Below are 25,635 nucleotides of genomic sequence, written 5' to 3' on the forward strand. Positions count from 1 at the left end.
TAGACCAGACTATAGACTAGACTATAGACTAGACTATAGACTAGACTATAGACTAGACTATAGACTAGACTATAGACTAGACTATAGACTAGACTATAGAATAGACTACTGACTAGACTGTAAACTAGACTATAGAATAGACTACTGACTAGACTGTAAACTAGACTATAGACTAGACTATAGACTAGACTATAGAGTAGACTATAGACTAGACTATAGACAAGACTATAGACTAGACTATAGACTAGACTACAGACTAGACTATAGACTAGACTATAGACTAGGCTGTAGGCTAGACTACAGACTATACTACGGACTAGAGTAAACGCTATCTAGTCTATAGAGTAGACAATATATTAGACTATTAACTAGACTATATACTAGACTCTAAACTACACTATGGTCCAGACTATAAACTATACTATAGGTCCCAAACTAGACTAGAGAATACTCTACAGAAAAGACTGTAGACTAGACTGCAGACTGTACTATAGTTATCTATATTCCAGACTATATACTACATTATAGTTCAGGTTATAGACTAGCTCGGACAATAGTACAGACGGAACTTTTATTCAGAATTAAACTAAAACTCTTTCGGAACTGATATTGTAGTAATTGCTATTTCGCCTTTCCACTTTCTATGCCTTTTACGTTGTTGGCTTGGGTCTTTGGCTTAGTAGTAAAACTTTTTACAAATTGTTTAAAGTTTTTCTTTTAACCTCATACATTTTTGTCCCCTACTACTTACAAAAGCTTCATTAATACCAACAAAATTCCTCATGCCGAAGGATTATCATTTGTGGTTTTCTGAAAAAGGTAAAAGCGGTGTTCATTATCTTTGTTTGTAAAAATTTCGAGAATTTTCAAATTTTAATAAAACTTTTTTAAATTAAATTTTAATTTCTTAACCCTTTATTTTACAGGTCGTTTACCGCATCAAACTTCTTTAAATTCAAGCGTTGACGTAGAAGATCGTAAGACCTTAAGAGAAGCTCTTTATCAGGGCATTTTTCATCGTCATCGAAGAACCATTTTTGCCGTAGGCAGTTTTCTACGTATGCTACGCAGTCGTAATTCACAATATAATACCATACGTAGCTCATCAGAGGGCGAGGATATCGATGAGGTCAGATAAAATACAATGTGTAAAGATAAAGTTGAAAAAACGTAATATTTAAATAAGAGAAAAAAGTGAAAATATTTAATTAATATATAAACTAAAATATATATAAAAAAGAATTAATAATTAAGTTAATGTTATTTTATAAAACAAATTAGAAAAAACAAACAATAACAACTTTATAAATATTTGTATGAAATGAAAAAAGAAGAAAACGAAAAATAAGTGGGAACAAGTTCTTAGAATTCAAATAATTATAACAATTCCAAATGATGAAAAAAAACAGGTAAATTATTATGATTTTCAAAATTTAGTAGAAAAATATCTATAGTTTTCTTTAGTTTTAGTAGAATTAGCAAAAAAAAGAAACAAAATATTAAAAATTAAACAACTAAAAGCTTGATTACTCAAACGTAAAGTAATAAAACGTTAGACTAACGTTTCCATTAAGTAGCTTAACGTTTGTGTAGTGTTGCTTTTTGGTGGGTGGTTTTTAATATTTTATTATTTTATTAGTAGTTTTGTGTACTTATTATTATAAAAATATTGTATTAAAAATATTTAAACTTTATTTTGTGATTAGAAGAAGATGAAAAAAGATAAACGAACAATTCAGGTTTTAAAATTTGCATTCCATTTTGTTTTTTGTTGATATTTCTTAAAAAATTTAATATTATTTTGCACTTTTATTATTAAATATATTTATTTATAAATAAAACTAACAGTTACCCCTAATTCTTAATAATTTTTTTAAGAATTATTAAAAAAATAAAAACTTTAAATAAACAGTTGTGGTTTGGTAACAAAACAAATATTAAAATGTATATAACTTTTGATATATTAATCAGTTTTCTTTCAAAATTGCTTTATTAAAATGAGGAGTTGCTAAACTTTATTAATATTATATAAAAAAGTTAAAAATTTTAATTCAAAATCTATTTAGAGTAAAGCAAAGTTTTCAAATGTTAAAATGTTTATAATTTCTAAAAGAAAACTTAGATTTTTTTAAAATTTGGCATATAAATAGAGGAGAAGTTAATTTAACATGATATTATAAAAAAAAGTTAAACAATTAAAGCATAGATGTTTTTCAACTAAGGCAAAGTGAGCTTTAAATCACCCAGAAAACCTTTCACATTTTGATGGTTTGTTTAGCATAAACTTAAAAAAATAATATAATTATATATTAAATGAAAGGAAATTTTGTGTAGTTTTCAATTATATATAAATTATTTTTGTACATGAATTCTTTAAAAAGTTTTTAACGAAAATTTAAAATAAAACACATTTAGAGTTTCAATGACTGCTGTTAGTAGGGTACAAAGCGAAAAAGTTAAAAAAATTATACTCAAATGAATACTTAGTTTCTAAACTTTTAGATAACATTAAATTGTGTTAATCTTTTCTAATAAAATTTTAAAAAAAATTAAAAAAATATAAAGACATTTCTTTTAAAGTAACAAAATTTCTCTACAACTTAAAGAAAACTTCTAAAATTTTGAAATTTTAATAAAATAAAAAAATTTGAAAACATGATATATTGAAAGTGCTAAACCACTTTTATAACTGTAACAAATTTCATAGTCATTTGAACTATAATTTAGTAATTAATTTGTTAATAAACATTTTTTGTCATCAATTCCACTGTGTCAAAAGCATTGTTTACATTTTTTGCAGTTAACGTCTACAGCTGTTGTTTATATTTGTTTATGTGCAATAAAGGTTGCCATATTAATATTAAAGAAAAACAAACGATTTTTTATGGGAATAAAAGAAATTTATAAAAAATTTAAGTTAAATTAAAGAAATTTTCCTTAATCAAAATCTTTTATTTAAAAAAGACACCTCCTCCTAGTTTAACATTTTAAATTGAAATTATAAAAATTTGCAAAATAAAAAAAAACTTTTGCTAAAAACATGTCTATCTATTACTTGAAGTCTCAACTAACTTTTTATTTTAGACTAAATAAAGAACAAAAGACAAAGAACAACTTTTTTCCAACAAACTTTTGTTTTAAACATTCATTTCTAACAACCATTCAATAAACAAACCATGTGTAAATCAAAAAAACGGACATTATTTGAAAATTATACATCAATCAAATGTTAAAAGATAAACAAATAAAAGAAACTTTTTAAACAAATGTAAAAGTTTTAAAGTAAGAGGAGGTATTTTTAAAGGGAAAACTAAAAGAACTATTTAATGATTTATAGAAAATTAAATAAGTTAATAAATTTCATAAAAAAGTTACTATTTAACTTTATTTCTTTCCCTAGTACAAATTTTAAAAGCAGCTTTACATTACATTTCTAATTATTCTTATATTTTCCATAAAATCTTAATTCTTTTAAAAGGTTTCAAATAGTTTTATATATTCACAGTTTTCAGCTTGCTTTCACTTTAATTTTAAACCTTAACTAAACTAAACTTTTAATCTCTGTTTAACTAAGCCTTTAACTTAAACGCCTAAGCATAACAAATCCCCCCAAAACAGGTTTCAACTACTTTTTTTTTCAATCTTAATTTTATCTAAAAATTAATAAATTATATAAAAAAACAAAAAAAAATATATAAAAAATTGTTCGAAAAAAAGCTTAAAAAGAAATACAACATGGCATTTATATACAGAAATTTAAATTTAAAAAAAATTGTTGAAAATAAACGCTGAAAATCATGGTAGTTTTATAAAATTAAAAAAACATTGTATTTAAAGAAAAGTTAAAATAAAGCTAAAATTTAAAAAAACAGTTTAGTGTTAAGCGTTAAAATATAAATTATTAGGGTGTGACAAAAGTATACATATAAGAAATTTTATAAAAACTTTAAAATCTAAATTCCTGATTATAAAAAGTCCAATCTTGTCCAATAGTTTATAGACTTACGACTATTCTTCAGTCCAGACTGTAGACAAGTCTCTAAAATCTACAGTATAGACAAATCTAAAGTCGACAGTATAGACTAATCTATAGTCCAGAATATAGACTAATCAAGTCCAGACTATAGACTAACCTGTAGTCAGAATATAGACAATCTGTAGTCCAGATTATAAACTAATCTATAGTAAAGACTATAGACTAATCTATAGTCCACACTATAGACTAATCTATAGTCCACACTATAGACTAATCTACAGCACAGACTATAGACTAATCTATATTCCAATCCGGACTAAAGACTAATTTATAATCCAAACTATAGACTAATCTATAGTCCAGACTATAGAGTAATCTATAGTCCAGATTATAGACTAATCTATAGTCCAGACTATATACTAATCTATAGTCCATAGTCCAGGCTATATGTAGACTAATACATAATCTAGACTATAGACTAATCTACAGTCAAGACTATAGACTAATCTACAGTCAAGACCAAAGACAAATCTATAGTCCAGACTATAGATTAATCTATAGTCCAGACTATAGACTAACCTGTAGTCAGAATATAGACAATCTGTAGTCCAGATTATAGACTAATCTATAGTCTAGACTATAGACTAATCTATAGTCTAGACCATAGACTAATCAATAGTCCAGACAATAGACTAATCTATAGTCCAGACTATAGACTAATCTATAGTCCAGACTATAGACTAATCTATAGTCCAGACTATAGACTAATCTATAGTCCAGACTATAGACTAATCTATAGTCCAGACTATAGACTAAACTATAGTCCAGATATAGAGAAATCTATCGATCTATAGTCCAGATTATAGACTAGTCCAGACTTTAGACGTATCCAAAGTCCAAAATATAGACTAATATATAGTCCAGACTATAGACTAATCTATAGTCCAGACTATAGACTAATCTATAGTCCAGACTATAGACTAGTCTATAGTCCAGACTATAGACTAGTCTATAGCACATACTATAGACTAGTCTATAGCACATACTATAGACTAATCTATAGTCCAGACTACAGACTAATCTATAATCCAGACTATAGACTAATCTTTAGTCCAGACTATGGACTAATCTAAAGTCCGGACTATGGACTAATCTATAGTTCAGACTATGGACTAATCTATAGCCCAACCTAAAGTCTAACCTATATTCCAGACTATTGACTAATATATAGTACAGGCTATAGACCAATCTATAGTGCAGACTATAGACTAATCTATAGATACAGACTACAGACTAATCTATAGTCCAGATTATAGACTAATCTATAGATTATACTTATCTATAGGCAAGACTATAGACTATTCTATAGTCTATTTTATGGACATGATTATACATTTTTAGACCTCTTTATAGTCCAATCTATAGACTATTTTATATTCCAGTTAATAGCATAGACAATAGAGTAAAATAAATTATTTTATAAAATAAATATTTTGTTATTTAATTCTATATGAATACATTGTTGTGACATCTATACGTTTCATTGGAACTTAACAACCACATTGTGGTTTTTACAAAATGTCTCCTATTTTGCAATATTATTTACATCACATTTATATATGTAGCTCTTTTATTTTTAAACATATTTGTAGTAATATTATTGTATAAGTTTTATAATAATTTTAGTTATTCTACATCTGTAACATTATTTGCAATTTAATTTGCGTTATTTTTTGCTCTTAACAATATGGCAATATTAATTTAGCTCTATTAACCATATGGCAATACCTAACGCTTTAACTAATAAATAACTTTGTCACACCCTGTTAAAGAAAACAAAACAGATACAGCATGACAAACTTATATACATATATATAAATAATAAAACAAAAACAAACATTGCCCAGCCAAAAATTCAAAACAAATGAGCCCAATATTTATACCAAGAAAAACATAAAACTAACATGAAACAAAGCCTTAATTTATGAAAAAAAACTTAAAATTAAAATAATTAAAAACTTTAAACGATATTAAATAAAAAGAAAAACAAAATTATAACACATAAACATTAATAAAATTAAAAAAAAAACATATATAGAAAACGATATATAAAAAATTATGTCTAAATTATTGATATATAAAATAAAACTGATATATAACAATCGCTATACAATAAAATCTACATATATATATGCATTACAAATATTTATACCTATTATTAATAATATTTTATAAAAAAACATTAATTTCTTTCCACTTTTTTGTTTGTTTATAAAATTATAAGCTTTTTATTTAGTTTGTAATAAAAGTATATAATTTTATTTAATAAAATTTGTAGAGAATTGAAAAATTAAATTAGTTTAAATAAAAAAAAGAATAAAGAAACTACTAATAAAGAAGAAAATGAAAATTATTAACAAAATAAATTAATGGTGTTTAAAAACGACTATAAAGAACAAACTAATGAAGAAGCTGTAAAGTAGACTATAAATAATTCCATAGACTAGACTATAGAGACAAGATTTTAGTTACTAGACTGTAGAAAAGACAATAGACTAGGCTATTGGAGAGAGTAGATTCTAGTCACTAGACTGAAGAAGAGACAATACACTAGACTGTAGACTATACCAAAGACTAAACCATGGACTAAACTATAGACTATGTCCTGGACTATAGCCTCGGCTATAGACTATGGTAGATTAGAAACTGGACTTTTAAATAAAACCCAGTTTATACCACAGACTATCGGATTGTAGCCTAGATAAAAGACCCGATTAAATTTATAAAGGACTTTAGACTCTATGGTCTAGACTAAACTATAGACTAGATTTTATACAACACTTCAACAAGAACTACAGGTTTATATTAAAATAAAAAAAAAAACAAAATAAAAAAATTTATAATAAATATATTTACAAAAGAAACTTTAATAAAAATTTACAAATATTTACACATTAAAAATTATAAAAACAACAATACAAAAAATTAATATATAAAAAAATTTGCCATTTTCAAACAATTTAAAAAGTATAAAATCTAAAATTTCAAACGGGACCGTAAAAAACTAATTTTTGAAATAAAATTTATTTAAAGTCGAAAACCTTTAAATAAATTCTGAGACCAATTTTGCCATAACTTCTGCATATTCTCATACCAATTGGGTAAAGCAGGTGGAGGTGTTTGATTGGGCAAATTAGGATCACCCTAAAAAAGAAAAGTTTTAAAATATATTTCTATAAAAAGTTTTCGATTAAATAAAAAACTTACTGGTTGATCTGGCACTGCATAAGTATCTTCTTCGACAGCTTTTTGTATAGTTCTACGTATTTCCTCAGCCTCTTCTAAGGCTCTTGGATTGACATAAACTGTAGGATCGGTGGGAGCTTCTTGGCCAATATTTAACCAAGTAGGCTGTACTACTTGACGTGAAAAACGTGTTTTTTGGGGAACATGGCCGGCGGGCACAAGTTCTACTTTGGTGTCTGCCTTGTTGGGGAAGACGGGCCATGGCTAGAAAGATATGAAAGATAAATTTTAATAGAACATCTAAAAATGCTAAAATAAAATCTCACTAATATAAAATCTATCCCGGTGGCTATAATTAACATGTATAAAATCATTTTATTGCGAGTAAAATTCATTTTGTTTAATAGATGGCTTAAAATTCTACGTGTTTGATTTATTTCCACAATTTGCTTCTTTTTTATTAAAAAAAAACAATTTACAGTTAGAGGCGAAAAAACTTTTTGATAGGGCTGTATTTAAAAGGCTTAAAAAACTACTAAAGCTCAAATATTTAAAGTATATTAAGGAATTGAAAAGAAATCTTGTTAATTTCAATTGTTATAAACAATAAAGTGTAATTTTTTATAAAAAAAAAACACAATTTTATTATAGGCTAAATTTAAAAGCTCTAGAAACCTTAATAACATAATATATAAGCTCAGCTATAGTATAGCATTTATTCTCAGTCTTAATTTTATTTTAATCGGCCTATATAAAGAGAATTAAAAATAATTTTTATAATTTTCTCAATAATTTACACTAACCGCATGCTTTCTAAATAAAAACGACGGCGTTAAAATCTCTTAACAGCTCGGGATTCTTTTTATTATCACAAACTTGGCAGCACCTATCATTATACTTGACAACCGCATTGACAGTCGCGAAAATTTCTTTTTTTTTATTTTTCTTAAGCCAAAAACATAATTCAAACTAGAAAATCCAATGTCTAAATCGAAAAAAAGCCACAAATCAAGTGATTCCGAAATGGAAACAAGTGATGATTCAACATCCAGCTCTTCAGACTCCTCTTCATCCGAGGAAGAGCAAGAGAAACGTGAAAAGAAAAAACGTAAACAAAAAGACAAGCAAAAGAAGAAGAAGCACAAGAAAGTAAAAAGCGCAAAGAAAAAATCTTCCAAACATGATTCTGCAAGCGAAGATTCCTCAGATGAATCCGACGACGATTCGAAATCCTCAGAAGATGAGGCTGTGGCAAAGAAAAAGATAAAGAAAGAAGAGGAAAGATCACCGTTGAGAGTAAAACGAGAGAAATCTCGCAGCCGTGAGCGAGAAACATATGGAAGAAATTCCAAATGGGAAAGTCCACCTCCAAGAAAAGGAAGAAGTCGCAGTAGAGAAAGACCAAGAAATGCTAGAAGTCGCAGTCGGGAGAGACAGAGAAGCGAAAGAAGCCGTAGCCGGGAGAGAAATAGACCCGAAAGTGGTCGCAGTCATAATAGGGACAGATCACCGGAATATAAACGCGAGCGGAATACGGAACGTTATCAACATTCTAATAGAGATTATCGTGGAGATATTAAACGAGAACGTGATGATAGAAGGGATTTTAAAGGTAGAGGAGATAGAGACCCGGAGAGGAACAATGATAGAAGAGAGTAAGTGATAAAAATTTCGAATATTTTTAAGAGTTTTTCTAATTATCTATATTTACCTTTGCAGCCGCAGTCCCAGAAGAGACAGAGAACGTTCCCGGGAACGTGACCGAGATTATGTAAAACGTGAAACACGTTCTCCTAACCGCTCTAGAGGGGGAGGAAATCGTTTTAAAAATAAACGCCAAGATGATGATAGCGGTAACTACGAATGGGGTAAACCTTCGGATAAAAACGCCGAAAAGGAACAAGAGCCCGAAACAAAAGAAAAGGAAAAACCAAATTTTGCTTTAAGTGGCGCCCTTACAGAAGATGCCAATAAAGTAAACGGTGTAGTAGTAAAGTATGCTGAACCTCCAGAGGCTCGTAAACCCAAAAGACGTTGGCGTTTATATCCCTTTAAAGGAGAAACTGCTTTGCCTGTACTACACATCCATCGACAAAGTTGTTTTTTGGTGGGTCGTGATCGCAAAGTAGTCGATTTAGCAGTGGATCATCCCAGCTGCTCGAAACAACATGCTGCCCTACAATATCGTCTAGTACCCTTCGAACGTGAGGATGGTACACAGGGCAAACGAGTACGTTTGTATTTGATAGATTTGGATTCTGCAAATGGTACATTCTTGAATAACAAACGTATTGATGCTCGCAAATATTACGAACTGATGGAGAAGGATGTGATTAAGTTTGGTTTTAGCACCCGCGAATATGTTTTACTGCACGAGAACAGTAAGGAGGATCAAGAGGATGATGATATTGAGGTTAAGGAAGAGCCTAAGGATGATTAAATTTAGAATTATTTTAAAAATATGATGCAAATACAAGTTATTAAAATTAAATCAGTTTTTATATGTTGAAATTGGAGATAAACTTGAGTTGCAGAAGAGCAGAGTAGATTATAGAATATCTTGCGATTCGGGAATTATATATATAAACATATATTACCGCTAAAATAGGAATAGTCTGCCTTTAGAGTTGCGAGTTTCATACACTCTAATAATGTCTTCAAAGTGAAACTTTTGGAATATTTTTCAATCTCTTTGTGATCCCTTCAAATGATGTTGTTCTGGAAGAACTTTAACATCCATGTAAACATATAGGATAGTGATAAATATCGGTAGATCCTCGTAAAACTTGGATAAAGGATTTGTTTTTAATTTTTAAGAATTTTTTATTCATCCCTGCATAATTTCTCACACAACTTTTGAGCTTGCTCTGTTTTGTTGTTCTAAACAATATATTTGCTTCCAAAATCCCACTTTCTGATCTCTCGGATTCCGTTTTTATTTAAAATCGTTGAAAATTTAAAAACTAAACGTTGTTGAAAACTTATCCGGCTTAAGTCGATTTTAAGCAGCCGCCGACATATTTAGTGTCAGTCGCCGCCGCCGTTAATATTTGTTGACGCAGGGCTCTGGCTGTACACAAACCGCAAAATAAGCGTAAAATATTTTTTTGTTTGAGATTGCAAAAATTGATTATATTATTTAGAAAAATACATAAAGCCATTGGTAAGCTGTACCTGAAAAGCTAATACAACAAATTTGTGAAATATATCCAGTTGTCTATAGCCCTCCTAAAGATCTCTTTCTTTCCTTAGATTTTTGTTCTTACAACTCAATAAAAACAAAGACACACAAGTCCCGTTAGAGTTTTTTTAATCCTGTTAGAAATGCCACCAAAAAAGAAAACTGTAGCCAATGGTTTCATGAATTTTACCTTTGAATGGAAGTCTAAATATGGTAGAAATTTGACATTGTCTGAGGCCACTCAAGAGGCAGGCAAAGTATGGGCGGTAAGTTTTTGGATTTAAATTGTGAAGGTTTCATTAATGTCCGGAATGGTATTTTCCCCCAACAGACCATGCCACCAGAGGAACGTGCTGCTTATAAGGAAAAAGCCAAAGAACAGAAGATTATTTTGAAGTCTAGTAAAAATGTGGAAAAGTTAACTTGCACCGGTACACCGGTGGCTTTTATGGAAAGAGAAAAACAAGATTTGGAAAATAAGGAGCGACAAATGAAACGTGATATTGAGAATACCGTGAGTCGGAGTGTTAAAAATGATGGTGAGTAAGAGGATATAAAATGGAAATTAGTTATTTGGTATAAATACAGAAGAAATTAGTTGTTTTACATAAGTTAGTTTGAAAGCAGGATAAAAATCTAGGGCCCTATCGTATCTGTTGTGCCTTACTTTAACCAACTCAACCCCTACGGTCCGCCAGACTAGAACTCTAATTTTACTGCAAAATTCTAAAACTGTATAGTTTCCAGATAAATTTGGCAAAACAGGCCGACGCTATAGTTAGGAAATCGACAATATTTAGTTGTTAGGATACCTGTAGTGGATAAGTTGTGGGCCCTCTCTAATAAGATAATATGAATCAGCTTTTTAATAATATTTAGGGATGGCAAAACAGGCCGACGCTATAGTTAGGAAATCGACAATATTTAGTTGTTAGGAGACCTGTAGTGGATTAGTTGTGGGCCCTCTCTAATAAGATAATATGAATCAGCTTTTTAATAATATTTAGGGATGTTTGAGTTTAAAAATTTAAAAACTCGATTCATTTTCTCTAGAAAAATTTCTTTTTTAAGTTAAATACTACACTTTTGATAGATGTTCCTTAAATAAATTGATTTTTTTAGTACTTTTTTGGAAATTTTTTAGAAAAAATCCTTTTTCTCCGAAGATTTAATAAACATTTTATGTATTTAAAGACATTTTTAGAAAAGTTATTAAAATTTTGCAAAATGATGACTTTTTTCTTACAATTTAAAAAAGTAGTATTTTTAGTACTTTTTCAAAATCTCAAAAATCCAAAATTTAAGCAACTAATGTTCAAATATCATAAAATATTAAAGTAAAATAATTTTTTAAAAAGTAGTATTTTAGTACTTTTTGAAAAATTTATGAAAAAAGTATTTTTTTAAATAAATTTTATAAAAATTTCATAATGTTAAATGAAATTTGAAAAAAAAATTATTAAAATTTTGTAAAATGATGACTTTTTTCTTACAATTTAAAAAAGTAGTACTTTTAGTACTTTTTCAAAATCTGAAAAAATTCAAAATTTTTTACGTTTTTTATGCAACTATTGTTAAAATATCATAAAATAATAAATTAAAATCATTTTTTAAAAAGTAGTATTTTAGTACTTTTTGAAAAAATTTTGAAAAACGTATTTTTTTTAATAAATTTTATAAAAATTTGATAATTTTAGATGAAATATTAAGAATATTTATTAAAATTTGCAAAATTATGCCTTTTTTCTTACAATTAAAAAAAGTAGTAGTTTTAGTACTTTTTCAAAATCTCAAAAAAATGTCAAAATTTTTACTTTTTAAGCAACTAATGTTAAAATATTATAAAATCTTATATTAAAAACATTTTTTAAAAAAGTAGTATTTTAGTACTTTTTTTACATCTTTAGAAAAAAAGTAGTTTTTTCATAAATTTTATATAAATTTAATGTAATTAAATTAAATAGTAAGAATGGTAACAAAATTATGACCTTTTTCTTGCAATTTAAAAAAGTAGTATTATTAGTACTTTTTCAAAATTAAAAAAAAAATCAAAATTTTAATTTTTTATGCAACTTTAGTCAAATTATGGTTAAATATTAAATTAAAAACATTTTTTAAAAAAGTAGTATTTTAGTACTTTTTTTTAAAAAGTAGTATTTTGGTACTTTTTTTTTAAAATAGTTCATTTTTATTAAAATTTTATATAAATAGTATGTTATTACACGAAATAGTTGAAAAAGTTATTAAGATTAAAACTTATTCTAACAATTTAAAAAAAGTAGTAGTAGTTTTGAGTACTTTTTTTAGTAAATTTTAGAAAAGATAATTTTTTCATATTTTTTTTTATAAATTGCTTTTTTCTAGAACTGGAATTAAAATCTTATTACTTTATAATGGTGAACTATTTTACAAAAACCCTTAAGGGTGGTGTTTATGTACCCGCTGAACTGTCTGTTTGTGAATATTCCCTAAAAGATGGTGTCAAACGCATGTATCAAACACTGATTAATCCAGGTTCGTAGTGTTGTACTCAAATGTTAACAGTTTTTAAAGTAAAATATCTTTTTCCTCTTTAAGGTGTCAACATTTATGGTCATCAATATGAGGCTCAACATCATTCGGAAACCACTCACAATCTTCCCTTGCCACCTAATGCCTTGGGTGAAAAGAATCTTGGTAGTATTTATAATGATATTTTAAATTTTATACGCGATGAGGAAACCAACGACTATCCACCACTCTATACACATCGTGATGGTATACATATTGTGGAGTCGGTATTGGAATTTCTTAAAGCTGATGTTGGCGCAAATAATATTGATTTAAAGATATATCCCATACAATATCTGTTCTTTATTATGAAAGAAGCCACCTGTGAGGTGGGTGAATTGGAGAAACCAAAAAGTTTTTACATAACTGATGCCTTTTTTGAACGTGATTTCTTTGAATATCAAATTGGTATTGCTTGTCAGGTGAGTAGAGGGGTTAAGTTTATTATTTCATTTTAAAATTTATATTTTTTATGGGGGTAGGAGGGCGAACAATCAATTTTATTTTCAATAAATTGTTTATGCAGTTCCTATAATCAAATAAAGTTTCTAAACTACTCTTTTATAAAGAAGATCCTTGTTGTTGTAAATACTTGCGCCTTCCATTTGCAATAGCTCAATTTCTGAGCTATTGTATTCTTTTGTAAACAAGTTACGTATTGACGTAATCTTATCTTCTTTACGTATAACTATCTCATTAGATCTTTAGAAAACTATTTTCTTTTACATTTTTCATTTGAAATTTACAAATCCCCTTTTTTTTCTTTCATTTTCTCACCTCTTTAGTACCACGAAGATATCGACAAAAGTAAATACTGTACTCAATCGTACGTAACACGTTGGGGTTATATGTTCTCGGATTATATGTGTCGTGATATTGCCATACCTTTGATACAGGGACGTCATTGTCCACAAAATACCAATTTACATGCCATCATAACACCAGCACCCAGTACTTGTCCAGACAATACTTCCTACATATCCATGGGTACAACATCATCGTATGCCACCAAAGCTGTAGCTGGTTCGAAAATTTACTACGAAGATCAAAAATCTGCTATATCGGATGGTGAGAATAAAAACTATGCTAATAACTTTCCCGCCTTGGGTGGAGCTCGCAAAAAAGTGCCAAATGCCAGCAGTTCTGCTACACCGAAACACTTTAAAAAGTGTTCAGCTACAGATGTCGTAGTGGAAGATGATTGTAAGAATCTTAATCCCTGGACTTCACGTTCACGCAATGTACCCCGAGAACCAGATACAACACACTTTACCATTGACTATACACGTGATGAATCGGATTTTGATGATTTTAATTCGGTGGCTAGTTTTGGTCGTGGACGCGGCTCTTATATTAGCACTACGTTGAATTCTTCAAATACTACCACCGCTTCGGGACGTGGACGTTTTATAAGTCAATAAGATTTAGTTTAAGTTTGTTTTTTTTTAACATTTTTCTAAAGTGTTGCTACAGCACTTGAAAGCTTTAAGTCATTATAACTTTTTTATAACTTTTTTTATAACATCATTTTAATAAGTTTTAAAATGCCTGAAGAGTGTTTAATTTTGGTTTTTTTCTCGATAGTTCATAGTTTATATCCTTTTTTTTTAAAGTAATGGTCTTTACTTAATTAGTTTCTATAGGACCTTAAATAATATGTAATAATAATACAAATATTTTTGAAAATTAACATAATCTGAGTTTAATTAATTCGTTTTCATTATAGTTGATCATATGTAGTCCATATAACTGCTATTTTAACAACTGATCTAAGAGCTGGAATTCTTACCTTTCATTTGATATAACTTCCTTCAAAATAGAACAAACATTTCTCGAGTTATAAGGTTGCAAACTTTAATAAGACAATGCTAAAAACTGTCGGTAAAATCCTTAAAGAACAAACAGGTTTTTTGTAATATCTCGATTGTTCTTAAAGATAATTCAATGAAATTTTGTGTGTGAATAAAGAAAGAAATGGAGCACATTTCTTAAACAATAAAAAAGTTGCCACGCCCATTGGAAGGGTTTAAAAGTGGGTGTAAACACATATTTGCTATTTTCATTAACTTTGATTTATTATTTTTCGAAATTAATTGACCGATCTAAGAGCTGAAATCCTTACCTTTCGTTTGATATAACTTTTATTGCAACACATAAAAAATTTCTCAAGTTATAACGTTCCAAACTTTGGTACAACAATGCCATAAGCTGCTAGTTGTGTCCTTTACAGTTTTCAGTTTTCGTTTTTATTCAATATTTTGACAGTTTTTAGGAATTTCGTAATGAAATTTGGCACATTCCTAAAATGAAATATTGTGATTCCTATAAGCTATCATTCAACATCCTATGTCTATTATAAACTGAGTTATAAGCGTTTTAACTTTATATTTCATTTTTAAGCTCGATTGCTGAAAAGCTTGGCGGGCCAAAGGTTGCTCATCTTGTAGCCAAATTTCCAATCTACCATATGGTGAAACAATCACTTAAATACCTTTGGTGGTTATCAAGATATATCAATTTAAAGAAAACACTGTGCAGGAATCCACCTACTACCAACTTCTGGTGACCTGGTGTTTTACAAAATTTTGGAAATTTCATTTTTCATGATTTTTGAGGGGTCAATGATACTTTTAAAATTCTTGGAATAACTCGTAGGTTCTTTAAGATAATTGAATGAAATTTTGCATGTGGATAGAGTAGAAAATAGGTTATATTTTACAAAAAATAAAAATTTGCCACGCCCACTTGTTGGTTCGGAAAATGGGCGTAAAAAGATATTTGCTATTTTCAATTATTTGGACTTATTTTTTTACAAAATTAATTGACTGGTGTAATAGCTGAAATCTTAAGCTTTCATTTGACATAAGTTTCTTCGCTATATATCAATTATTTCGAGAGTTATAAGGTTCCAAAGTTTGATAGGACAATGCCAAAAACTGTCGGTAATGTCCTTAAAGAACAACCAAGCTTTCTGTAATATCTCGATTGTTCTTCAAGATAATTTAATGAACTTTTGTGTGTGAATAAAGAAAGAAATGGAGCACATTTCTTAAACAATAAAAAAGTTGTCACGCCCATTGGAAGGGTTTAAAAGTGGGCGTAAACATTAATTTGCTATTTTCTATAACTTTGATTTAATATTTTGCGAAAATAATTTACTGATTTAAGAGCTGAAATCCTTACCTTTCATTTGGTATAAATATCTTCACAATACATCAAACATTTCTCAAGTTATAACGTTCCAAACTTTGGTACAACAATGCCATAAGCTGACATTTGTGTCCTTAAAACGGTTTTCGTATTTGTTCAACATTTCGTAAGTTTTTAGGAATTCCCTAATGAAAATTGGCACATTCCTAAAATGAAATATTATGACTACTACAAGCTAACATGCAACTTTCTACAACCATTATGAACTGAGATATACGCGGGTAAACCATAAATTCCATGTTTTAGCTCTCTTACCGAAAAGCCTGGCGGGCCAAAGGTTGCTCATCTTGTAGCCAAATTTCCAATCTATCTTATGGTGAAACAATCACTTAAATATCTCTAGTAGTTTTCTAGATATATCAATTTAAAGAAAATACTGTTCGGGAATCCACCTACTACCAGCTTCTGGTGACCTGGTGTTTTACAAAATTTTTGAAATTTCATTTTTCATGATTTTTGGGGGTCAATGATACTTTTAGAATTCTTGGCATAACTCGTTGGTTCTTTAAGATAATTGAATGAAATTTTGCATGTGGATAGAGTAGAAAATGGGTTACATTTTACAAAAAATAAAAATTTGCCACGCCCACTTGTTGGTTCGGAAAATGGGCGTAAAAAGATATTTGCTATTTTCAATAATTTGGACTTATTTTTTTACAAAACTAATTGACTGGTGTAATAGCTGAAATCTTAAGCTTTCATTTGACATAAGTTTCTTTGTGATACATCAATTACTTCCCGAGTTCTAAGGTTCCAAAGTTTGATAGGACAATGCCAAAAACTGTCGGTAATGTCCTTAAAGAACAAACAGGTTTTTTGTAATATCTCGATTGTTCTTCAAGATAATTTAATGAAATTTTGTGTGTGAATAAAGAAATAAATGAAGCACATTTTTTAAATACTAAAAAAGTTGCCACGCCTACTGGAAGGGTTTAAAAGTGGGCGTAAACATATATTTGCTATTTAAAATCATTTTTACTTATTTTTTGACAAAAAGGTTAAAAACTTTAATGAAATCAAGCCAAAAACTAACTGCTCAGAATATAATCTAGTCTAGACTGTAGTCATTTATATCCATAATAACATAGTTTAGTCTATAATCTGTATAAAGCTATTGTTTGGACTGTAGACTAGATTATAGTCTGGTCGGTAGGCTAGACTAAAGTCTGGCCTTTAGACTTAACTATAGTCTAGCCTATAGACTTAAATGCAGTCTATCCTATAGACCAAACTACACTCCTGCCTTTAAACTAAACTACAATCCAGACTATAGTTTTCTTTATACTCCAAAATGTAGTCCCGTTTATACGCCAGACTATAGTCTTGTCTTTAATCCAGACTATAGCCTAAAGATTAAATTAAAATTTGGCTTTTAGACTAAACTATAGTCTAGCCTATAGACTAATCTGCAGTGTAGCCTATAGATGAAACTACAGTCTAGCCTATAGACTAATCTACAGTCTAGCCTATAGACTAATCTACAGTCTAGCCTATAGACTAATCTACAGTCTAGCCTATAGACTAATCTAGCCTATAGACTAATATACAGTCTAGTCTATAGACTAATCTACAGTCTAGCCTTTAGACTAAACAACAATCTAGACTACAGTTTCGTTTATATTACAGACTATAGCCTTGCCAATACTCCAAACTATAGTCTTGTCTATACTCCAGACTATAGTCTAGCTTACAGATTAATCTACAGTTTAGCCTATAGACTAATCTATAGTCTAGCCTATAGACTAATCTACAGTCTAGCCTATAGACTAATCTACAGTCTAGCCTATAGACGAAACTACAGTCTAGCCTTTAGACTAAACTACAATCTAGACTACAGTTTCGTTTATATAACAGACTATAGCCTTGCCTATACTCCAAACTATAGTATTGTCTATACTCAAGACTATAGTCTAGCTTATAGACTAATCTACAGTCTAGCTTATAGACTAATCTACAGTCTAGCCTATAGACTAATCTACAGTCTAGCCTATAGACTAATCTACAGTCTAGCTTATAGACTAATCTACAGTCTAGCCTATAGACTAATCTACAGTCTAGCCTATAGACTAATCTACAGTCTAGCCTATAGACTAATCTACAGTCTAGCCTATAGACTAATCTACAGTCTACAGGGTAAACTATAGTCTGACCTATAGACTAAACTTCAGTCTGATCTATAGCCGAATCTACAATGTAGCTTATAGACTAGACTTTAGTCTGGTTTATAGAATAGTCTATTTATTGTCTGGTCTATTAACTAAATAAACCACAGTCCGGACTTTAGAATAGCCAATAGTTTAATCTATATTCTAATCTATAAACTATAATCTTATAGTTTCACTCCTTACTATAGTCTATTCTATGGTCTAGAGTATGGTCTATTTTGTAGTCCTTTAAACTTCAAAAATGTCCTTAATTAACTTAACTTTTTTTGTTTGTTTTTCCTTAAATGTTTTTATTAGAATGTACAATAAATAAATTGTGTATGTGTGTGTGTATTCTTTTAAGACTGTATTTTCTTTTTTTGCTTCGGTTTAGATTAAAAATTTAATTACTTTTGGTTTTGTTTTTGGTTATTCTTAAATTAAATATATCGATTTACTTTAGCATTAAAATTTATACAAATTCAAATTAAACACAGTTTTTAATTTAATTAAATAAAATTTTTAAAAATTAAAAATAAATAAAATAAAGAAATAATCATTACGACATAATTTTGTTTGCTAAAGCCAGTGTTTACATGAAGAAATTATGTTAAACATTGACTTTTAAACAGGCGACTATTACACAACAATTTTGCTTTAAAATATATACTTAAAGAACAGCTTAATAATTAAAGAATTTTGATTTGAAATAAAACTTAAAATTAAACAAATAATTTATACATTTATAAAATGTTTTAGTAGGAAATTTTTTGTTAAAGGAAAAGTCATTATTAGTTGTTTACATATGTATGTTTGTATGTGACATCAAGCTGACTTGGCAGCACTTTTTTCTTTGTTTTCCTTTTCCCACTGCAAAATTCTACAGTAAAAGCAAAAAATAATACTATATTTGTTTAAAATTTATTGTACATTAAATAGAATGTTGTTTTTTTTTTGTTTAATTCGTTTAATACTATTAATATGTATATATAATTGTTTCTTTTACTTAAATATTGTTTTTTGTATTGTTTTGTCATTTTAAAAAGTTTATCTCTGTTTTTGGTTAAAACTTTTTGTTAATTTTTGGTTTTAATTATTGAAAGTAAAATTGTTTAAAAGAAATTTTTGTTTTATTGTGTTTTTGGGTTTTCTTTTTCTTTAAAACAGTCTTATAAGTTGATATGTTACTAAAATAAAAATACTTAATTAAAGATTTTTTATTATAAACGTCTGGTTTGAGTTTTGTTTTGTTGAGGGGAGGGGGTTTGATTCTGTGAATAAAACAATTTTATTTAAAGCAACATATTAATTTATGACACTGTTGTTAAAAAAAAATATATATAATTTTATGATTGACTTTAAGTGAAAAATCTCTAAAAGAAATTTTAAAGTCGTTTTATAACGACTTTTTGTTATATAAAATAAACTACACCTAATAATAATTAAATGTTACGTCAGTTTTAGTTAAAATATAAAAAAAAACCAATATTGGTCTGTTAATGTTATGTCATTTAAAATTATATAAATTTAATACTTTCACTATATTTACGTCAATTTCTCAAGAAGTCTTTACCAACAGATAACATTATTCTTTATTTGAACTTTATAGGTAAAATGTAATGAACTCTATATAATGGTTGTTATATTGCAATAGCTTAAGTTTTGGTCATCGACTAAATTCGGTTGTTTTAACTATAGTATATTTTATAATCTAGACTTTAGTATATTCAGACCTAGACTTTAACAAGTTCACATTCAGAATTTAATAGTCCAAAGCTATTCTATAATCAAGACTCTAGTCTATTCTATAGTTTAGTAAACAGTCCATTCTATAGTTCAGACTAAAATCTATTCTATAGTTAAGACTCTAGTCTATTCTATAGACTAAATTGTAGTCAGTTCTCTAGCATATTCTATAGAATAGACTGTAGGCTATTCAAAAGTCTAGATTCTAGTCTATTCTAAAGTACAGACTCTAGTCCATTCTATAGTTCAGATTACTGAGTAGACTCTAGTCTACTCTATAGCATAGACTCTATTCTAAAGTCAGGACTATAAAGTCAGGACTATAGATTCAAGTCTATTCAATAGTTAAGATAACAGTATATTCTCTAGTTCAGTCTGAGATCTATTCTATAGTTCAAACTGTAGTCTATTGTATTGTCTTTTCTACTGTCCAGACAGGACTATAACCGATAGACTTAGGACTAGTATAGTTCAGACTCTAGTTTATGCTATAGTACAGACTCTATATATAGTACAGACTATAACCGATAGACTTAAGACTAGTATAGTTCAGACTATAGTTTATGCTATAGTACAGACTCTATATATAGTACAGACTCAAGCTTATTCTATAGTCCTGACTTTAATGTATTCTATAGTCTAGACTTTAGTTTATTCTATAGTCCAGACTTTAGTCTATTCTATAGTCTCGACTTTAGTTTATTCTATAGTCCAGACTCTTGTCTCTTCTGTACTCTAGACTCTAATCTATTTCTCAGTCTCAACTTATGTCTATTCCATAGGCTCGACTTTAGTCTAGACAGTAGTCTATACTATAGTTCTGACCTTATTCTATTCTATAGTCTAGACTCTAGTGTATTCTATAGTCTAGACATTAGTTTATCTTATAGTCCAGACTCTAGTCTATTCTGTAGTTTAGACTCTAGTCTACTCAATAGTCCAGACTTAAATCTATTCTATAGTCTATACTCTAGTTTTTTCAATAGTCTAGAGTCTGGTAAAATTTATGGTATAGATTCTAGCCTAAGTTATAGATCAGACTCTAATCTATTCCACAGGCTAGACTTTAGTCTATTCTATAGTTCTGACTTTAGTCAGTTCTATAGTCAAGAATTTAGTTTACACTATAGTACAGACTTCGGTCTGTTCTTTAATCTAGACATAAGTTTCTCCTATTGTCCAGTCTCTAGTCTATTCTGAAGTTTTGCCTCTAGTCTATTATATAGTACAAACTCTGGTCTATTCTAAAGTCCAGACTTTAATCTATTCTATAGTCTATGCTCTAGTTTTTTCTATAGTCCAGACTCTAGTCAATACTTTAGTCTAGATTCTAGTCTAAATTAGAGTTCAGACTCTAATCTATACTATAGTATCGACTTTAGTCTATACCATAGTCTTGACTTTAATCTATTTTATAGTTCAAAATCTAGTCGATTCTATAGTACAGACTCTAGTCTATTCTATAATCCTCACTTTAGTCTATTCTAAAGTTTAGACTCTAGTCTATTCAATAAACTGTAGAATGATCTCGTCTTTAGTCTATATATGTAAATATTTATTGTTAAAAAGATTGTCAGAAACATATGTAACTTAAAAGAAAATCTCTTTGATATTATTGTAATTTTACCACTAGGACATCTAGACCTAAACCCTCAAACCTTTGGACCTATTTCAACAAAGAAAAAACAAAAGTACGTCATTAACCTGTCTGTCCCCCGGTCGGTGTAGCTTAATTTATTAAAGTAACTTGTGTAAGTTTTATGTAAATTTCTTAATGCACTAAAGCTTGAGTCTTTGTTATAACAGGGTCCTTAAAATCGGTTACCGCCTGTTCTTCTTCTCCTTCGGCTGCTGTTGATGTCGTTGCATTTGTTTGTGTATTATTTACAATATCTTCCGCTTGACTTGTGTCACTACATGAAGTTTTCAAACTATTTAAATCACAACTTAATGAATTTGTAGCCTTTGTGGCGGAATTACTTAGCACATCCGCTGATCCGGTCAGCAGTGTTGTTGGAGTATTTGCTATTGTTTGTTTAACAGGAGTGGTTTCTATGTCGGAATTTTTTGGTTTTATTATAGCATTTGCTGCATAACGTTGCAGCACCTCATTTGATGTCTGTTTAAAAGTTTCCTGCATTATTTTGTGGACTTTTTCCATTAGTTCGGGTAAATCATCTTTGGTTAGTCCTTCGGTAGATATTGGCGGCAAAGTGGTTAAAATTATATTACCTGCATTAAGAATTTTCTTTTTATCATTGAGAAAACTACAATACGAACTAAAGACCACTGGCATTATGGGTATTTGTTCATCGATGGCCATGTGAAATGCGCCCTTTTTAAAGGGATGTATATCGCCGGTATTGCGTCGTGTTCCTTCGGGAAATACCCAGAGTTTAATTTTTTGTTTCTTAATTTTACTATTGACTTGATTTAAGGTATCACGAGCTTTTTCTCCACGCACACGATCAATGAAAATGAGACCAGCTAACCAGGCGGCCAAACCAAAGGGCCAGGCATAGAATAGTTCACGTTTAGCCACCACAGTGCATTTGTCCATAATGTGCCAAATGTTGAACATGCCTGGAAAAGAAGGAGATGGACATTTTTAATGGAACTTAATAAATAAACCGTCTATAGACCATACTATAGGAAATAGTAGTCCAGGCTATAATCTAAGGTCCAGACTATAGAATTGTCTATAGTCCAGACAAGTCTAGACTACAGAATAGTCTAAGAATAGGTTATAGTCCAGACAATAACCCAAACTATAGTCCAGTCCAAAGACTGGATGTTCATTCTATAGAAAAGCTTTAGAATGAACTCTAGAATGAACAAATGAAGTACTGAACTATAGCTTTTACTTCATTTACAATCACTCACCTAAAACATCCAACGATGACTGATGATTTGCCACAATTATACAGGCACGATCCTTTTCTAAATGTTCTTTACCTCGCAACTCCCATCTCAGACCAATTAGAGTTGTTATTCGATGACAAAAAGTACTGGCCCAACTGAAAATTTAAAACAAAATTAAAGAAATCATTATAAAATCTATTTAATTTTAAATTATTTTAACTTTTCTATAAAATGTTCTTCTAATATTACTTATCAACTTTTCTTTAACTTTTAAACCCCTTGACTATAGCCACTCTTCCCCAAGGAATTACCTAATTAAATTGTTATAAATATTATAAACATATTAACATTTATTTTCATGTTATTTGTCTTTAATAATAAAGAAAAGTTATAAATATAGAATGATTGAATAAAAAATGGAAAAAGGGGGAAAATAAACGAACGATAATCAATTTGACAATCAATAACTTTATTAATGTTAAATGTAATTATTATCAAATGAGTTTAATAAATAGTTAATAATGCCCTTAAGGATTTGTTAGGAAAACAAAAAACAAATTAGAGTTGTAGTTGTGTATAAAAAGTTTCATTATAGTGACAGTGTTAAGAATAAAAGTATGTAATTGGACTTATAGTTTACTTTATACACCGGATGTAGTTTATCCACTAGATAGTTTCTTAATTCTCCAGTATATAGTCTAGATAGATAGATAAATAGATATCTATCTATCTATAGATAGATAGATTGATAGATAGATAGATAGATAGATAGATAGATAGATAGATAGATAGATAGATAGATAGATAGATAGATAGATAGATAGATAGATAGATAGATAGATAGATAGATAGATAGATAGATAGATAGATAGATATATAAATAGATAGATAGATAGATAGATAGATAGATAGATAGATAGATAGATAGATAGATAGATAGATAGATAGACATACAGATAGATAGATAGTCTACTCCATACTCCAAACTATAGTCAATTTGTAGTCCAGACTATAGTCTACTTTGTAGTCTGTAGTTTATAGTCTAGACTATAGTCCACTCTATACCCCAGATTAGATCCTACTCTACCTGCTATCCAGTTTGTTATATACTCCCGTCTCTTATCTACTCTACAGGCCAGACTATAGTTTACTTTATACTCCAGTCGACAGTCCTAAGTATAGTCTAGACTATATCCTAATGTGTATTCCAGACTACTCTCCACTCTGTTCATCAGGCTTTTATACACTATATAGGCCAGATTATAGTTTTCTTTATACTCCAGTCTATAGGCTATTCCATAATGAACTATAGTCTAGATTACTTTAATTTATAGTTTAAACTAAAGAATATTAATAGTACAGATTACAGTTTACTCTGTAGTCCAAACTATAATCTGTTTATACTCTAGTCTATAGTCCACTATAGACTACTCTACTCTCTAGCCCAGACTAATGTATTTTATAATCCAGGGTATAGTCTACTCATACATACTACATATCTACTCTATAATCAAAACTATAGTCTACTATATAGCCCTAACTATAGTCTATTCTATAGGACCGACTATAGTTTGAATTGTATTGCATTTTATAGTATTATACCAGATTTTTTATTAATTATGTATATGTAGGGTTTAGGCGTTTAACCAATACTACTTTTTATCGTTATTGAATCTTTTTACCAATTCACTATTAAGAAAATTAAAATAAATTAATTTTGTTACAAATATATATTTTATCTTTAAAGTACTCAGCAATTGAAATAATATTCGATATGAAAATATTGGTTATTTAATAAATTAACTAAAAGTTCTTAATATGAGTTTATTCAAGTGGTTTTTCTATAAGAAATTTTATGTGAATGATAAAAAGACGTTTTATATAGAAGCACTTTATAATAAGTATTACGGAAATATACATTGGTTTCTTGATAATGACAAGAGTACTAGTATTAATTTACGATAACGTTTAAAAAGGGAAACAATTTGAACAGGAGATTAAAACGTTGGCAGTTTTAGCTCAAGAACTGCAAGTATATTCATATTACAAAAAATAAATAAATTAAGAAGAATAATGTCGGCGGTAAACTGCAGCGCCAACGCTTTAATTGTGTTTCATGAGTACAGAAATATTGTTAACCTCTAAATTGATTATTAATTGGCATCACTTTATGTCAAAGACAAATCACAGGATTTTGGTAATTTTCCCTCGAATTATTAATAATTAATGTTTTTAATATATTTATTTTAATTGCGACATTTATTTTTGACATTTTGTAAAAGATAAATATTCGTATTTATATAGAATTGAAAGAAGCCCTTGACATTTTCTACTAAACTATTTAGTTGGATTTCTTTTACAAAAGAAAAAGAAAAGAAGGTCGTTAAAAACAAGCCAAAATTCTCCCATTCCCAATTTCTTTAATACGTCTACACGTGTAGAAATTGGGTCATACTCATAAAATAAAACAGGAATAAAAGTTCTTAGTACTTAGTAATTGATTAGTAAAACTAAAAACAATTATATAGTAAAGGTAATTTAAGTAATGCGCTTTTATTTTATTGGCTCAATAAATATTTAACTATTTGACTATTGTATATGTATAGATAGACAAGATAGATAGATAGATAAATAGATAGATAGATAGATAGATAGATAGATAGATAGATAGATAGATAGATAGATAAATAGATAGATAGATAGATAGATAGATAGATAGA

At 28.8% G+C, this 25,635-nt stretch overlaps 5 protein-coding genes across 12 annotated transcripts in view; 3 read left to right on the forward strand and 2 right to left on the reverse strand.

The window, feature by feature from the left end:
• The first annotated feature begins 713 nt into the window (after nucleotides 1-713).
• On the forward strand, nucleotides 714-1,708 carry LOC111689362. Its single transcript, XM_023451833.2, has 2 exons — nucleotides 714-819; nucleotides 927-1,708. The coding sequence occupies exons 1-2, from the start codon at nucleotides 783-785 to the stop codon at nucleotides 1,136-1,138; spliced, it is 249 nt and encodes an 82-aa protein (XP_023307601.2). The 5' UTR covers nucleotides 714-782; the 3' UTR covers nucleotides 1,139-1,708.
• A 5,354-nt stretch (nucleotides 1,709-7,062) lies between these two features.
• On the reverse strand, nucleotides 7,063-7,739 carry LOC111677615. Its single transcript, XM_023438772.2, has 3 exons — nucleotides 7,549-7,739; nucleotides 7,244-7,486; nucleotides 7,063-7,180 (listed from the first exon to the last, which is right to left on the reverse strand). Exons 1-3 carry the CDS (start codon nucleotides 7,615-7,617, stop codon nucleotides 7,064-7,066), a joined length of 429 nt encoding a protein of 142 aa, XP_023294540.2. The 5' UTR covers nucleotides 7,618-7,739; the 3' UTR covers nucleotide 7,063.
• A 367-nt stretch (nucleotides 7,740-8,106) lies between these two features.
• LOC111677618 (FHA domain-containing protein DDL) lies at nucleotides 8,107-9,713 on the forward strand. The gene is made up of 2 exons (XM_023438777.2): nucleotides 8,107-8,877; nucleotides 8,942-9,713. The coding sequence occupies exons 1-2, from the start codon at nucleotides 8,204-8,206 to the stop codon at nucleotides 9,660-9,662; spliced, it is 1,395 nt and encodes a 464-aa protein (XP_023294545.2). The 5' UTR covers nucleotides 8,107-8,203; the 3' UTR covers nucleotides 9,663-9,713.
• A 244-nt stretch (nucleotides 9,714-9,957) lies between these two features.
• Nucleotides 9,958-14,643, forward strand: LOC111677617 (protein maelstrom 1). Of its 2 annotated transcripts, none has more exons than XM_023438776.2 (6): nucleotides 9,958-10,385; nucleotides 10,457-10,669; nucleotides 10,735-10,942; nucleotides 12,768-12,917; nucleotides 12,981-13,375; nucleotides 13,739-14,643. In XM_023438776.2, the coding sequence occupies exons 2-6, from the start codon at nucleotides 10,547-10,549 to the stop codon at nucleotides 14,372-14,374; spliced, it is 1,512 nt and encodes a 503-aa protein (XP_023294544.2). In that variant the 5' UTR covers nucleotides 9,958-10,385; nucleotides 10,457-10,546; the 3' UTR covers nucleotides 14,375-14,643. The 2 variants fall into 2 exon arrangements, with proteins under 2 accessions (XP_023294544.2, XP_023294542.2); XM_023438774.2 differs by having other exon boundaries at nucleotides 10,475-10,669.
• A 7,109-nt stretch (nucleotides 14,644-21,752) lies between these two features.
• The window catches only part of LOC111677604 (1-acyl-sn-glycerol-3-phosphate acyltransferase alpha), a 12,528-nt gene continuing 8,645 nt past the window's right edge, over nucleotides 21,753-25,635 (reverse strand). For all 7 annotated transcript variants that reach the window (XM_046946239.1, XM_046946240.1, XM_046946235.1 and 4 more), the window contains exons 3-4: nucleotides 22,937-23,070; nucleotides 21,753-22,636 (exon numbers count right to left, since the gene is read on the reverse strand). In XM_046946239.1, the coding sequence (XP_046802195.1) occupies nucleotides 21,825-22,636; nucleotides 22,937-23,070 (946 nt within the window). In that variant the 3' untranslated portion in view covers nucleotides 21,753-21,824. The remainder of the gene's footprint in view (nucleotides 22,637-22,936; nucleotides 23,071-25,635) is intronic.

Source organism: Lucilia cuprina, chromosome 3 (genome assembly GCF_022045245.1).
Source record: "Lucilia cuprina isolate Lc7/37 chromosome 3, ASM2204524v1, whole genome shotgun sequence".
Lineage (NCBI taxonomy): Eukaryota > Metazoa > Arthropoda > Insecta > Diptera > Calliphoridae > Lucilia > Lucilia cuprina.

Excerpts from the sequence above, each read along its gene's own strand:
- LOC111689362 (XM_023451833.2), top strand. The coding sequence starts at position 783 with ATGCCGAAGGATTATCATTTGTGGTTTTCTGAAAAAG. Across the intron at positions 820-926 it reads TTTGTGGTTTTCTGAAAAAG|GTCGTTTACCGCATCAAACT; the intron begins GTAAAAGCGGTG and ends TTTATTTTACAG.
- LOC111677617 (XM_023438776.2), top strand. The coding sequence starts at position 10,547 with ATGCCACCAAAAAAGAAAACTGTAGCCAATGGTTTCATGAATTTTACC. Across the intron at positions 10,943-12,767 it reads TCGGAGTGTTAAAAATGATG|AACTGGAATTAAAATCTTAT; the intron begins GTGAGTAAGAGG and ends GCTTTTTTCTAG. Across the intron at positions 12,918-12,980 it reads TCAAACACTGATTAATCCAG|GTGTCAACATTTATGGTCAT; the intron begins GTTCGTAGTGTT and ends TTCCTCTTTAAG.
- LOC111677615 (XM_023438772.2), bottom strand. The coding sequence starts at position 7,617 with ATGAATTTTACTCGCAATAAAATGATTTTATACATGTTAATTATAGCC. Across the intron at positions 7,487-7,548 it reads CCGGGATAGATTTTATATTA|CCATGGCCCGTCTTCCCCAA; the intron begins GTGAGATTTTAT and ends ATATCTTTCTAG. Across the intron at positions 7,181-7,243 it reads ATGCAGTGCCAGATCAACCA|GGTGATCCTAATTTGCCCAA; the intron begins GTAAGTTTTTTA and ends TTTCTTTTTTAG.
- LOC111677618 (XM_023438777.2), top strand. The coding sequence starts at position 8,204 with ATGTCTAAATCGAAAAAAAGCCACAAATCAAGTGATTCCGAAATGGAA. Across the intron at positions 8,878-8,941 it reads AGGAACAATGATAGAAGAGA|CCGCAGTCCCAGAAGAGACA; the intron begins GTAAGTGATAAA and ends TTACCTTTGCAG.